General features: G+C 38.5%; 1 protein-coding gene across 2 annotated transcripts in view; it reads left to right on the forward strand.

Annotated features, from left to right (window-relative positions):
• LOC126354496 (ubiquitin carboxyl-terminal hydrolase 10-like) overlaps nt 1-17,003 on the forward strand; it is a 116,115-nt gene that overhangs the window by 82,934 nt on the left and 16,178 nt on the right. For both annotated transcript variants that reach the window (XM_050004224.1, XM_050004225.1), the window contains one exon: nt 4,499-4,558. In XM_050004224.1, the coding sequence (XP_049860181.1) occupies nt 4,499-4,558 (60 nt within the window). The remainder of the gene's footprint in view (nt 1-4,498; nt 4,559-17,003) is intronic.

A 17,003-nucleotide genomic window follows, 5' to 3' on the forward strand; every position in this document is an offset into this window, starting at 1 on the left:
CATATAGATGGAACATACAGTTAAAAATTTTAAAATTATGCTGTATAGAATGTCACTTTGTAAACATATGTTTTGTAGTTTTAAGCATTAACCTTTTTATGTTAATCCCATATGGAGTCAGCTGGCAAATTTTTTTGAATATGTTGGCGTTACACCTGTGGGAGATTAAACTGCACGAGTCGGGTTGCTGTTTTAGCACTGTGATGAAATGCAATGTGTTCCTAAAATTTTGGTTAGGTTCTTGTTCCCTGGTCATATAGATGGAACATACAGTTACAAATTTTAAAATTGTGCGGTTTAGAATGTCGCTTGGTAATCATATGTTTTGTAGTTTTAAGCATTAACCTTTTTATGTTAATCCCATATGGAGTCAGCTGGCAAATTCTTTTGAATATGTTGGCGTTACACCTATGGGAGATTAAACTGCATGATTCAGGTTGCTGTTTTAGCGCTGTGATGAAATGCAATGTGTTCCTAAAATTTGGTCTGGGTCTTGTGCCCTGGTCATATATATGGAACATACAGTTAACAAATTTTAAAATTATACAGAATCACTTTGTAAACATGTTTTGTAGTTTTAAGCATTAACCTTTTTATGTTAATCCCATATGGAATCAGCTGGCAAATTCTTTTGAATATGTTGGCGTTACACCTGTAGTGCTGTGATGAAATGCAATGTGCTCCTGACTTTTGGTCAGGTTCTTGTGCCCTGGTCATACAAGTGGAACATACAGTTACAAATTTTAACACTTTGCCGTCCGCATGTTATGTACAGATTTTGTCAAATGGCACAGGCAGCACTAATTCGGATTATATGCCTTTCGCCGGCCGCTTGTCACCTTTCCGTTGATGACAAACTTCAAACACATTGACTTTAGCGAGCTTTAATTTTACAGATATCCTCTATTTTGCGTATCGTTCCACAAACTTGAATTTTCTTTTCAAGTAACTTCTCTTCAAATTCAACACTGTTATAATAATTATCCATGCAAAGGTGATGCCCCTTTCCATCAGAAGGTGTCAATAGCATTTCTTTAAACTTTTTGGGAAAACAATCATTTACAAATTGGACTTTGATAAGCCAGTTGGCATTATCTGGTTTATTGTTGCTGTCGGAAGAATGTAAAAATGATAATATTTGTCTGCATTGGTTGCGGGACATCGTTTTGTGAAATATTGGTGTGTGTATCAAGGGATTTGTTGACCAATAATCATCGATCCTTGCTTTTTTTGCAATTCCCATATGGATAGCAAGCCCAAACCATTTTGTAAGTTCAGGTCCCGTAACGTCGACAATTTGACATTTTTTTCAATCCAGTTTCCTTCTATGGCAATTTTGACTGTAGTACTTGTTGGTTTCGTTGCTAATATATTCAAACAGATTGTTCCCAATATATAATTCTACGATATCCGTAATGCTCTGTGCATCTTTGGGAAATAAGTTTGGGCCCCGGAATCCTTCAAATTTATTATTGGTCCTCAGTAAATCAAAGTCCGACCACTGTGCACTGCCTTCTTTGTCTGATTCATCCGAATCAGTTGGCTACCATAGCGTTCACCGAATTCTTCGTGGATGTATTTCACTATCTACCTTCGATTCTTCTTCACTTTCATTTTTTTGATATCCAATGTCTTCTTCCCAATCGGCCAAGTCATCTGGAACATCAGACAAGAGGTCCGCGCATTCATAGTATAAAATCCAATTGTCACTTTCATCCGCTGTGATAAAGGGGCACAAGTACTTATAAAAACAAAAAACTTGTTGACTTGTGTAACTTATTGTTACGTAAACAGAACACCAGCAGAATGCGGAAGATGATAAACTGTTGTCGCTGAGCACTGTGTGATGCTATGCTCACAACACCACTGTGGTCTTGCCGGTCACTGAGCAAGGCTATGCATACAGACAACACTGTTGGGTCACCGGCTGTTGACCGCTATATCGCGCACATCATCACTGTGGTGTCGCTGGACAGCATAGTGTTAAAATTATGCATAATAGAATGTCACATTGTATGAACATACACTATGTGATCAAAAGTATCCAGACACCTGGCTGAAAATGACTTAAAAGTTTGTGGCGTCCTCCATCGGTAATACCGGAATTCAATATGGTGTTGGCCCACTCTTAGCCTTGTGACAGCTGAAACACTCTCAGGCATACGTTCAGTCAGGTGCTGGAAGGTTTCTTGGGGAATGGCAGCCCATTATTCACTGAGTGCTGCACTGGGGAGAGATATTGAGGTCAGTCGGTGAGGCCTGGCACGAAGTTGGCATTTCAAAATATCCCAAAGGTGTTCTGTAGGATTCGGGTCAGAACTCTGTGCAGGCCAGTCCATTACAGGGCAGTTAGAGTTGTGTAACAACTCCGCCGTAGACCGTGCATTGTGAACAGGTGCTCAGTCGTGTTGAAAGATGCAATTTCCATCCCTGAATTGCTCTCCAACTGTGGGGAGCAAGAAGTTGCTTAAAACGTCAATGTAAGCCTGTGCTATGCTAGTGCCCAACAAAACAAGGGCTGCAAGCCCTCTCTATGAAAAACATGACCACACCATAACATCACCGTCTCCGAATTTTACTATTGGCAGTTCATGTGCCGGCAGATGACGTTCACTGGTCATTCACCATACCCATTCCCTGCCATCGGATCGCCACATTGTGTACTGTTATTCGTCACTCCATACAAAGTTTTTCCACTGTTCAATCGCCCACTGTTTATGCTCCTTACATCAAGCGAGGCATCGTTTGGCATTTACTGGTGTGATGTCTGGCTTATGAGCAGCTGTTTGACCATGAAATCCAAGTTTTCTCACCTCCCGCCTGATTGTCATAGTACCTCTGTAGATCCTGATGCAGTTCGGAATACCAGTGTAATGGTCTGGATATATGTCTGCCTATTACACACAACGACCCTCTTCAATTGTCGGTGGTCTGTCAGTCAACAGACGAAGTCGATGTGTACGGTTTTGTGCTGCATGTGTCCCTTGACGTTTCCTCTTCACTATCACATTAGATGCAACGGACCTAGGGATGTTTAGGAGTGTGGAAATCTTGCATACAGACCTATGATACGAGTGACACCCAATCACCTGACCGCGTTCGATGTTCATGAGTTCTGCGGAGTGCCCCATCCTGCTCTCTCACAATGTCTAATGACTACTGAGGTCGCTGATACGTAGTACCTGACAGGAGTGTCTGGATTCTTTTGATCACATAGTGTATGTTTTGTAGTTTTAAAGATTAACCTTTTCATGCTGACCCCATATGGAATCAGCTGGCGAATTCTTTTGAATATGTGGGCATTACATCTATGGGAGATTGAACTGCATGATTCATGTTGCTGTTTAGGCAATGTAATGAAGTGCAATGTGTTTCTGAAATTTGTTCAGGTATTTGTGTCCTGGTCATATAAATGGAACACACAGGTTTAAATTACATACATACCAGATCTGGAATTGTCGCTTCCTGCTCGGTAATTGCTTTGTAAATATAAATATTTAGCTTTTCGTGGTGAACCAGTTCATTGTCGAATTCACTTAGTAATGTTAGCATTACTCCAATTAATGGCTGAACTGCATGACACAGGTTGTATTCCAAGCAACATGATAAAATGCAAGAGACATCTCCCACTGTCTTCTGACACACACACACACACACACACACACACACACACACACACACAGACATACTAAAATTATATGTGATAAATTCAAGTCATGGATATTAAAACTGCAACACCATGAAGGCAGCATGCAAGAAATGGCCAGTTGACATGTTTTTAGTTGAGAATAAGTAGCATTTCAGTGTAGTTTAATGGGATAGTTGGAGGAGTAAAGCCATCTATCACATATATGTAACAATAGCTCATGCAGTGTATTTCTCAGACATCAGTTGCATTTGAACATTGTGTGAAATTGCTATGCCACATATAAGAATGAATAGAACCTACCATTGTGTTGGAATTTGACAGCTGCCTGTTGAGACTCTGGTTTATCAATCTGTGATACTGTTGCTTGAGCTACTTTTCTTACTTTTAATGCAAGTGGCTGTGCCTTATCTTCAAGGTCTCGATGCCATTGTCTTTCAACAGTATATTGCAAGTCTGTTGCCCTTGCTGTGATAGCCCATATTGATACATGCTCCAGATTTGGCCCCCAATTGATACATATCATGAGTTGCTGAGAGAGTGGCATGCTACTGCCCAAAGTTTTTACCGTTTAATGAGATTATATTGTAAATATTAATTATAAATCTGTTCGAAGATATTTTGTAACATTATGTTCCTTCTTTTCTGTAACAGGAGGTAACAGGATCTTTCTGTTTCTAATTTCTTGCCAGGTAAAGACTGTCGATGTTAGTGATGGGATTCATGTTTCCTTATACTCCACAAATTTTTATTTCTGTTTTCCTTACCTGTATCCTTTCTGCCCATCACATAACTGTCCTTCCACATAGATTTCAAGAAAAATTGGTAAATTATTACTTACTTTTTTTTCAGAGTTGATGTCCTCACACAAGAAGGGCAATGCAAAGCAGAAACAGTATAAATTGTTTGCTGGTGAGTACCTCTTAATATATGACTTCTTACAAGCCCACAAAAAGAAAATATGGGGAATTCAAGTACTTATGCACTTTTGGATGTTCTGGGTCTATGGTTAAATAAAATTCTCATTTCTCTAGCTACATTAGCACAAAAAAGCTCTAAAATCTGTGTTGTATAAATGTTAGTATCAGATTATTTTACCATGAGCTGGGATCAACTTCAAGTAGCAGAATTTTACAGGTCAGTTTAAGTTCAAAAGTTGTCATAGATTCACAGCCTAATGATTCTGAGAAATATCAGATTTTGTTTTATGCAAATAAGAGTTGAAAAGGATTAAAGAAAAAAGAATTTAATAGATCATCACTGCTGAATGTAGAAATATATATATTTTTTTTTTAGTCTGTCAAGTTAGTTGTAGGAGGTTATTGGCGATGTAAATAATGATGATGATTATTTCCAGAAGAATTGTTGAAGATGATTTATAATTAATGTCAGTGTTTTCGGTATTTCAAACATACTTGGCAGCAGAGTAAGAAAGGAAAACTTGAACTATTTGCAGTAAACAGTTAAGTATATTGATTTCAACAGCACCAGTATTGAATAAACATATCTTAACAGAAATGCTCTGTTAGGCTTGAATAATTCATATTGACTTTTTAACCAGTGAACATCTGCTCTAACTACTATGAAACTGCACACACATTGATGAACAAAAGTAGTGCTAATATGTAAGTCAGTTTGCAAAATCAAGCTTATTGGCTAAATTGTGTTTGTTGGTTCGTCGATTGTGTGCTGGGTGTGACAGCCAGGCCAGATCTTATTTCACCTTTCAGTTCTCTGTGCCGAAAATTTTGTTAGCATTGAATAACAGTGGTGAAAATTGAAACTTTTGTCTACACTGCAATTCATGACCAACAATCAGGAATACAGTGGAACTCCTTTTTTTTTATATTTTCTGCCGTTTAGACTTAAAAACGCAAAACTGAGGAAAATGTTAAAACATCGAAAATACAAGCAAAAACATGCGTAATTGACAAATATGATTAACACTGTATAAGTGAAGGAAATCAAACATACAATACTGTGTTTATACAATAATTTGTGCTAACGAATTTCATGAGTTCTTTAAAAAAGAAACATGTATGTGTAGCAGCAAGTAAAAATACATCAAAAAATGGAAATAGGTATCGGGGTAGTAGGAAACATTTTCCGAAACATTTTCCGACATGCTACAACCATAAATTATATGTCAAGACATGCATTTCTGAGAGATCTTTCCTTTGTGCCTACCCAGAAAAAAGCAAAAATATATGAACATGATGAATAAAACTGAAAATTGTGAATTACATTGAAATACGCATGATTCTTAATGTGTGGAGGTGTGTGTTCACCTTCTGTACCCAATAGCAGTGCAGCACTCTCTAGTGATGTGAGAGCAGTGAACTCTAGTGTATCGCTTTAAGCATTTCCTTGTTCATTGTGCCGAGTGGTCAAAGTGGTGCATTCTGCCGTTTTACCAATTTGCGCAATTTTGTTGAAGTGTAAGCACAGAAGGTTTCGTAAAAGCAAGCATATACACCCAAGTTTTCCTTCCAATATGGTGTATTTACTTATATAAAATAAAGTTGAGCATGTTGTGATTTCAGTGTTTCCCTGTCCCTGCAATCTCTCACGTTTATAACAAGCTTTCTGCCATCAAAAAACATTAAGCACCATTTAGGACTGCGACAAAGACAAACAAGTCTTCGCACAACTATTCGCTGAATGTGTCCTTTTAATTGTGGTGGTGCACACAGAGAATGGAGTAGCCTACATTCCCTGCAGTCCATAGAGGCATAGTACATTCCAGATTCTGCCCACAGGCTCCAAGCAGAACTACTGTAAGGAAGGCTAATGTGTGGTAACGAAGGGCATATGAGATATGTCTACATAAATGAAACCTAAGTGGAAGCTGTGCTCACTCCATTTGCTATACACTGATAACATTAGCTGTACAGTACTTTGGAACAAGCCGTGAAGTAAGCTTGCTGTTTATCACTATGCGCTAAAAGTCATTGCATTAGTGTAATTTCACCATGTAGGCTATAAATTTTTGCTGTTTTTTGAGGTGAACATAAAATGAAAGAATCCTCAAAACTGTCTTTTTTTAAGGTATAATTTGTTACAATGGTGTGTGTTGGAAAATGACTCAGTTACCTAGTTGGTCATTACTGAAAGTGATAGTCCTTCGTCATGTACTCAACAGTATTACTAATGGCAAGACCCACCTTTTTTCCTAATAGGTCTGTTATATACTTAAAATTTTGAAATTTGTTTGTTTATGGGTTTGCAATTTGGTTATGTCAGTTGATGTTAAGAATAAATAGGTTCACAGTAGGAGGAGAATGAAATTCCCGCACCGACTTTGATTTATAGCTTCCATTCCTCTCATACTTTATAATCCAATAACTGAGGAATTTCGAATTTCTTCGTAGGCTAAGGTCTGTAAATTTATTACATGTGTTGGTGTAGTGTTGTGTGGTATGGTGTGGTGTGATGGCTGTGCTGGCTGTTGTGTGATGTAACAAGTACCAGCCAACAAGAGCTTATTAACCGGAAATGACTGATGTTCCTTTGATCCTAACTGAACATGTTCTTAGATACTCTGTGTTGCTGTAAACATTAAAGCAGAAATACATGCCAAAAGACGAGACTGCATTATAAATGGAATAAGAAAAGGTGGTGGCTGGGCCCTATCGCCACTTATTGGCTCAGTTCGGAACACTTCGCATCGACTGTTGTGTTTCTCTATTGCTGCCGCAACTTTGCCATAGTTGTAACATCATTGCATGGTGAAGCTAAACGTTGCAAGTTGTGTTGACAGTGCGGATTGCCGATTATGTCAGCATTTCTGGTCATATGTCTCTCCTCTCTGCAACGGCCTAAAATATGCCCATAACTCTGCCACCACCTGCGTGTGAACCGTCTGTCCTTTATGCAATTTATAATTCGTAAAGTCATACCAAAGGTCAATATGAAGAAAACTGGATGAAGTCAAGCGAGATGTCGAATAAGAAGGTAATATCGAGGTAAACCTCATTAGGAAGAAACGTAAAATTGCGGAGTTTTTAGCATTCACCCTTGTTTCACAGGGGTTATGAATTCATGCTGTAGAATTGCGAAAAACTTAAAATTGAAGAACATAATATCAAAATTCTACCGTATGTATTTTTGCAACATTCTCAGCAAACGGCTTAAAGTCTGATGTGTTGAGACATCACATGGGAAACTATTTATTTTTGAAGTCAAATCAGGCATGGATTATCAGCTGTTGAACAATGTATTCTCTGTAGATATTAGGAGATCATGCATTAGGCATAGAAATATGCCTTGGGCCAGGGTCTGATTCCCACAGAACATAAACACCAAGGATGTATTCTCTATGATATTGGTTATAAAGGCAAGGCACAGTGTTGTGAAACTGTGCCACTCGACTATCACTTGCTTTTTGTTAGCATTCTGGGCCACTGTGGTGGACAGCAGACTGGGTTCAAGAACTTTTAGTGCTGATAATTGTATTGTTTCTTTCATTTATTATTTAGAAGGTATTTTGGTCTGTGGTGAAGTTGGTTCATGACGTTCGAGAAGTTTCTTCCACTTAAGTTTCTCCCTTCTTTACAACATGAAATCTTCAATAATAAATACTATACATCTACAATGTTTATTACATATCTAGTCAGGTACAATAATCATGCTGATAATAATTTGTTAGTATTAACAAGCATTTCTCATGCTAATTAGGATCAATAATGAACCCCATTCAGTTGATCCAAGTTTAGTGTTGTACTACACGGCAAATTTGTGAACTTAATTTTTTTCAGTTATGGTCAAAATTGATCACTAGTCAGTGGTATTACACTATAGGCTCTTAGAAGTATGTGTCATGTATTTTAGGAGAGCAGATTGTGTGTTGTTTGTGATGTGTGCACTGCCTGTGAAACACAGTGCTACAGTTTTAATTCTGTCGGATAATTTTAGCTTGTCACAAAAATTATCACGGCATCTACTTCTTGGCTGGGCTACAGGAACTACGAGAATCAGTTGTTGGCATAGGTAAAGTGAACATGCCTTACGCTTTCATAGTGGAACTTCATTTTGCTTTGGAATGTGTATGTTGGTTCAGACATTCCTGGCAAGTTTAAACTGTGTTACATCAAGGCTCTTAATATATGTGATCATTTTTATGTAAATATAATAGAGGGAAACATTCCACGTGGGAAAAATATATCTAAAAACAAAGATGATGTGACTTAACCAACAAAAGCGCTGGCAGGTCGATAGACACACAAACACACACAAACATACACACAAAATTCAAGCTTTCGCAACCAACGGTTGCTTCATCAGAAAAGAGGGAAGGAGAGGGAAAGACGAAAGGATGTGGGTTTTAAGGGAGAGGCTAAGGAGTCATTCCAATCCCGGGAGCAGAAAGACTTACCTTATGGGGGAAAAAGGACAAAAAAGGACACACACACACACACACACACACACACACACACACACACACACACACAAGCAGACATTTTTGTTGCTATTGGGGGGCAACATGGAGGATAAAAATTGTAGAGGAAGACCAAGAGATGAATACACTAAGCAAATTCAGAAGGATGTAGGTTGCTGTAGGTACTTGGAGATGAAGCAGCTTGCACAAGATAGAGTATCATGGAGAGCTCCATCAAACCAGTCTCTGGGCTGAAGACCGCAACAACAACATCCAAAATTTTAGTCATTTTTAACTTCTTTTTTACTTTAAGAAGCATGTTTTTTTTCCCCCAAAAGAAATGTTGGAAAAAGAGCCCCATTTATTGATGTTGAAGGTTTATTTCGGTCTGTTTATATTCTTTTAATTTACTGTTCTGCCAGTAACCAACAGTTAATACATTGACTACTTGCTTCCCCACGAACAACTTTGTAGACCATATTATACCGCTTTTTATATCTGTTGCTCTACCCATTAGATGTGGAGAAATCCTTGATTGTAAGTATATTGGCCACATTTAAGACAAGGCACATGACATCCAGTTCTTCGGAATTTCTTCGAGCTCTGCATGTTTTCAAAAACTTGCAATTTTTTCCATTTGGCACACTTTTATTTTCACTTTCAAAATTAAGTATTTGTTTTCAACAATAGTATTCAGTGTTGCTACAAGTATTGCTAAAATCTGTGCTAGTGCAACACGTTTAGTGATGAACCTCAACCTTCTCGAATCTTTTCTTCCATTAAAAGAGTCTTCTGATCTCTCTCCATAATATTCTCAATCTTAAAACTGTGACAGAGAAGTCTGTTGTTATATTTGATAAACAGCTAACGAAATAACATGTTGTTCGTAAGCATAAGAGCTACGAACTATGCTACACAAATTAATTGAAATTGAATAGATCGATTGATATTGAATGCTTTCTTGAGTCAGTCAACCCAGATAACCTTACTTAGCAGATGGCACAGTTGATTGTTTATCTTTAACGTAAATGAAACTACATTGAAGAGCCAAAGAAACTGGTACACCTGTCTAATATAATGTAGGGCTCCTGCGAGCTTGCAGAAGCGCCACAACATGACATGGCGTGGACTCAACTAATGTCTGAAATAGTGCTGGAGGGAACTGACACTGTGAATCCTGCAGGGCTGTCCACAAATCCATAGGATTATGAGGGGTTTGAGAGCTCTTTTGAACAGCACATTGCAAGGCATTCCAGATACGTTCAATTATGTTTGTGTCTGGGGAGTTTGGTGGCCAGTGGAAGTGTTTAAACTCAGAAGAGTATTCCTGGCGCCACTCTGTAGCAATTCTGGACATGTGGGGTGTCACATTGTCCTGCTGGAATTGCCCAAGTCGGTTGGAATGCACAATGGACATGCATGGATGCAGGTCGTCCGGCAGGATGCTTACTTCCGTGACACCTATCAGATTCATATTTAGGTATAACAAAGGACCGATATCACTCCAACTACACATGCCCACACCATTACAAAGCCTCCACCAGCTGGAACATTCCCCTGCTGACATGCAGGGTCCATGGATTCATTAGGTTGTCTCCATACCCGTCCATCCGCCCGCTCGATACATTTTGAAACAAGACACATCCAATCAGGCACCATGTTTCCATTCGTCAACAGTCAAATGCCGGTGTTAACGGGCCCAGGCTAGGAGTAAAGATTTGTGTCATGCAGTCATCAAGGGTACACAAGTGGACCTTAAGAAGCATCAGAAACAATTGAATGTTTGTCAGAAGTCATATGTCTTCACCTCTATTGAAGGGTTTACTACTGTGAGGCACCAATCGGAGTCTTCTTGGAGTCAATGATTCAAGTCCACTGTAAACAATCACAGAGTCAAATTTATCTATGGTTGCTTTGAGTTGTCATAAGTTGATTACTGACAGTTGCAGTGGGCTAGGCACAGCAACTTTATGCGTCTATCTCAGCCACCTGCGTAATGTGGTTTTGTAAATGTCCCTACGGCAACATCTCAGTTTTGTCACAGCTATGGTTTTGGCTGCAGCCATTGGTGATTTGCAGTTGACAGGTGGCAACAACACAGGGAGCTGTCAAGAATCTTCTTATGCCATCTTGATTACAGTTCCTCAAATTATTTGCAGTTCGTGGCTTTGTTTTATATATTGGTCAGATATAGACCATGTTTGATGTGTGTGAGAGAAATTTTGATGGACGACTGATTTCACAAGCTGTTGCACATTGTTTGCATGAAGTTAGCCTTGCATGTTTAATGATCAAAGGTTTTTATTAAAGATAAGCGTTTCCACAATTGTGGAAACTACGATCAAAAGAGTATATGGATAAAAATAATAGGGAACTGGCAGTTACGTAAATGGTAGAGGTATTGAATCTTTCTGAGGCTCATATTATGCAGGAAGATGTTAAGAAGAAAGTGAATAGTCTGTGCACAACATACAAGTGGCAGTGCAAAATAAATAAAGTTCACAGTTAAGTTAATGTTATCATCAGGTTTGAGTGTAATATTTATTTTATTAGATTTAATGGGTATATGTACATCTCAATTTCAACTATACCCCAGACCAACGTCGTCGTCGTCTTCTTCTTCTTCTTCTTCTTCTTCTTCTTCTTCTTCTTCATACACAGTGCTAATGTCAATGGAAAAAATGGTTTGTCTGCATTGCTAGCTGTGCCCATTAGTATCAAGATACTTCATGACGTGCACATAGCATGACAACTGCTTCAAAAATGATGTTAAAATGGACAAACTTTGTTGATATTTCTACATGTTTGTTCGACAAATACAGGGGTAGAATAGATAATTTGATAAACAAGCATTATGCTACCAGAGAAGCCTTAATAGATACTGTTAGGTTGGAAGTGGTAGGCAACAATAGCACTAATGATTTGAATTGTTCTGGTTTCTAGTGACTAACACTGATGCAGAGCGCTATAAAATTGGGAGCACAGGGTGTAGTGTTTGTAAACATAACTTGAAGCCAATCCTATGTCAGCATCATAATATGTGAAAGCCAAGTTGGTTCCCCTCCCCCCTTCCCCATGCATGTGGTTTCATTAAGTGTAAATTGCAGGAAAATTATAAAAGCCTGAACACAAAAGTGGGTGCTGATGAATGTTTTAAGCATTGGAAGTTGAAGTGTGCGTGCTTGAAAAAACTGTATTATTACGAGTCCAAACATGAATCCTTGGCTGTTAGTAAGACATAGTAGTCTTGTAGACATTCTGACGGCAGTTCACTGTAAGAAATCTGTGCTATGGTCTTTCCTATTTGATGCAAATCAATCTTACTTGTGAAGATTGATTATAAAAGGTTGTATAAATGTGTTCCTGTGAATCTCTCCAATTATGCTCACAAGGAGATGGCACGAGCGTGGGGGTCAGGGATTTGTCCGAAATTTTGTATGGTGAAAGAGGACCCCTAACACACGTGGTTAAAATATTAGGACGCACTACTTGGAAAATCCTGGGAAAAATCGATCCTAAGTTTCTTAGGTGCCTTATGAGTACATAATGTTAGTCCATTGCCAAGCCACCCTCTGGCCTAGGCGTTCAGGGCTCGGGACTCTTACACCAGAGGTCTCGGGTTCTATTCCTCCTGTGGCACTTTTTTTTAAAATTCTGTTTCACTTTCTTTTGTTATTCCACCAATTATTCAGAAAGTTTCCCGAACCTACATTATCTTTAACAAATTAGTTACATTATTGAATAAAAATTTTCTTTTTGTCCAACAATACAATTCATGGTGGTGGGTTTTCCATTTTTCATTGTAAAGTATATAAGGAGAATCATTGGCTTTTTAATCAGAATAACAAATTATATTGGGAAACATTCAGTTTTTATACATATAATAATTATAAACAAGAACCGCAGTGGTATTATCGTAAAAACAAACAAAGCAATAATTTTTGCGACATCTTGCGCAACATATAAAAGCAGATATTTTTTATAATTACAGGGTGTTCGGAATAAATTTGTACAAAAATATGCCCCATTAACATTTACGAAAATGTTTTGAGTTTCTGATAATTTTGAGGCAAACCAGGCATATTGATGAATCATGTCTCGGAATATTGTTGACTATAACTGATGGTGAATTATAGAATGAATTTTTATACAGTCTTCCCGGGAATTTATTTCACGATTCTCCTGTAACTATGCGCTGCAATTTTGCAAGCAGCAGAAGAAAAAAGAAAAGTGCCAGAGGAGGAATCGAACCCAAGACCTCTGACGTAAGGGTCTGACCGCTAACCACGTCGGCCAGACGGCGGCTCAGCAATGGACTAACATTTTATACTCGTAAGGCACTTAAGAAACTTTGCATCGATTTTTCTCGGGATTTTCCGAGTAGTGTGTCCTAATATTTTAACCACGTGAGGTGTTACGGGTCCTCTTTCACCACACAAAATTTCGGACAAATCCCAGACCCCATGGTCGTGCCGTCTCCTAGTCAGCCTGCAGTTTTTCTACAGTTCTAACAAATGCTCTCCATGTAGTTGATTGTGGTGTTATTGACTGTTTTCTGTGTAAGTATCTCAACATATGCATTGTTCTTTTCCCAAATATTTTATTTTCTCTAACCTAGTACCCAGTACATAGGCTTCTTTGGATTGCCAAGAACTAGCAGTTCCCCTGTACTCTGTGATGTAATATGTGATGATTGCTTTTTTAGTATTATTAGTTCAGGCTTCGCTGATTGACAGTGACAGTAATTATCTGCGTAGGGTGGTATGCTAATATTTATTTTTAAAAACACCTCTCACTGTACATCTATTAAGAATGTTTATTTTCAAAAGTCTAGTGTCTGTGCCTGAAAAATAGGTTTTCTGTTTGGAATAATGTCCGTTTCTGTTGGTCCATGACATACCACAGTAATTCAGTAATTTATACCAATTGGAATTTTCAGTCCATGTTCTTGTTACTTTATAACATTCCTTTTTGCATTATTTTTTTGTCATCCGTGTAATAACAACATAATGAAAAATAGGATGCTTCTCCTGTAAAGGTGACACTTAGTCGCAGACAGGCACAATGAAAAGACTGTTACATATGAGCTTCGGGCAAATCAAGTTGCATTTTGTCAGAAGTGGCTCGAGGGAGAGAGAGAGTGTGTATGGTGTTTCTCGGTGGTTTTATTTATTTCTTTTTTTTTTTTTTTTTTTCTCCTGAAGAAGACTTCGGCCAAAAGCCCCTGTGTAACAGTCTTCTTCTTGTCCATGTCTGCAATTTTCGCCTTTACGGTGAGTATGGTATCCTTTTCATAAAACTGTTCATATTCCAACATGGACTTTCATCAGTGTAATAAATTAAAGATCTACTAGCTGACTTGACCTTGTGCTCTGTTATCAAAACGTAAACCTCCAAGCTGTTGTGTTATTGTGGAAAATAATTAGTTTTCTCATCATTTATCTTAAGCATAAATGCTGAATACTGTATGTCATGAAACATTTTCACAGATGTGTCCATGTTAGCTCATCTCTCTCTCTCTCTCTCTCTCTCTCTCTCTCTCTCTCTCTCTCTTTTTCCACTTGCCTGATTGCTTGAAAACAAGTGAACCCATGACTTGAATCGATGCAGTAGCATTTGCAAGAAATGCTCTGCACTGTTTCAAGCCCACTACCATATGTTTCTGTGGTTTTTCTCCAGGCCTTTGGCAACACCAGGGCACTTTTGCTGCCCTAGATCTGGCTTCCAGTTATGTTTGAAAGAACTGATACCTGTACCTCTTGCTTGTTTGTGTCGTACTTGGAATGGTTGCTTTCTGTTGCTCATAATGAGTGCTAAGAGAGTTAAGGAACACCGACCACTGAAAACTATAACACTAAACATTTAGAACATAACACTGCATAGAATGAATGTGAGAGTCTCACTGACATGTAATAGACTGTATGCTACATGGTATACTTTGACTCCTTACTACACATTTTCTGACAGGATGGATCAGTGTTGAACCAGAACAGTCACCAGTAGGTAACCTATAGGGCAATTGTTGCTTCCCAGTGTATGAAGTGTACCCAGGCAAACAGGGCACAGTGTATATTTATCTCCAAAGTGTCTCTTGGAGTACTAATACCCAACCAATAAACAGAGCTTAGGTGGACAGCCCTCCAGAGAAAACACATCATAAGAATTATGGTTAAGAAAGCTTGTCACCATCCTGTAGTAGTTTAGAGAGAGGAGGGATACTTCGAAAAAAATCTCACTTTCCTACATACATGAAGCTTGAGAAGCAATTATTGTATTTCTGAAGGAAGTCGCATTACTTAAGTGCTACTTTGAACAAATGTCAAAGCTTTTAGTGTATTAAAAAAAATGTGCAGGTGCATAATACCTTCAATTTCAGCAATAGGCTAGTTAATTGCCATGGGATAACAGAAATTGACTCAGAAAGAATTTGAAGAAGAATGGTCAAATGTTGGTGTCCTGAAGGTCAAGAACATTAATATAGTAAATGAGTCACTTGAAAAAACTGTGGCATTTATTTTAACATTTAACTCCCTGATACTTCAAGAGTATATCAGAGCTGGGTTTATCTGCCTCTATTACAACTTGTATACCACACCTTATGAGTGTGTTAAATGCTAAACATTTCGATATAACTCTTGGTGACTTCCTAAGACTCTTAAATAGCCTCTGTGCTAACGTAAAATTTACCATGGAGTAGTAAAGGACAGACAGCTCCATTTCTAGATGTGCTGGTCACAAGGAATGGTGAAAACTTTGGACACAGCATGTATCAACAACCGACACACACCGATACCTGCACAAACTGTCAAATCACCAACCGAACCAGAAAAGAGGCATGATCAATAACCTCCTAATGCAAGCAAGACAAAAATGTGAACCAGAGCACCTCAGATGCGAGATGCAACACATGGACAGTGTTCTGAGAAGCAATGGGTGCTCCTCCAGTTATATTTGAATTTTGCAGGAAATGTGTGCTGTAAATTTCACAAGAAGTATATGCGAATTTTGCCAAAACTAGGTGCTACATTTGCGAATCCCTTGCTGTTATGTATAGCTTGTTGAGACAGATATGTAGTTAAATGGAAGAAACCCTGCTTGGTCTTTCTACTGTATATAGCCACTTCTAGTTTTGATTGAGGAAGAATCGTTTTGTCTTACATAACCTGACACTACAGGAAGCTTTTTTACACAGGCAGCACCTTGTAGGGATCTTCGTAGTCACTGAAAAGGTAACGACACAACTTGGAGGTACAACACAACATAACTGGAGTTTCCATGAAAGATTGCAATATAATCGAAATCTCTCATGCAGAGTGGTCATTCCGAAACCTGTAGGAGTCATGCTCTCGGGCAATTTTATACAGATGAATGATGGCCCCAACGGTAGCATTTTTCCATCCGCTTTACCATTGATGTAAACAGCACACTGTGAAGAGTCAAGTGAAGATTTATTTGTGTTGACAATTTTACGATTTATTGCAAATCCTTCTGTCATGCAGGATGATTGATACTATTGATGCTTCAGACACTTAAGGATTAAGTACAAAGACAAATTTTAATTTTTTGGCAGATAAACACACTGTGATCATTTTAATCATAGGTGACATTTTTAATTACCCAGAACTGCTTTTTAATGTGCCTCACATTTGCTCAGTGTCTTGCATGACTACCACAATTTGGGACCTTATCAGCAAAAGGTTTTAGGCACTTCAAAGTGTCTTAGTGGAAAGGTCTGGTTACAGACAGATCCAGTCTGTAAAAATTATATGAAACATTCACAGATACTATAGACTATGATCATACTGTTTTTGGCTAATCTCAAGATCCGTGCCAAAAACCGAGCGAGGTGGCGCAGTACTGGACTTGCATTCAGGAGTACAAAGGTTCAATCCCATCTCCGGCCATCATGATTAAGGTTTTCCGTGATTTCCCTAAATCGTTTCAGGAAAATGCCGGGGTGGTTCCTTTGAAAGGGCACGG

Source organism: Schistocerca gregaria, chromosome 3 (genome assembly GCF_023897955.1).
Source record: "Schistocerca gregaria isolate iqSchGreg1 chromosome 3, iqSchGreg1.2, whole genome shotgun sequence".
NCBI lineage: Eukaryota > Metazoa > Arthropoda > Insecta > Orthoptera > Acrididae > Schistocerca > Schistocerca gregaria.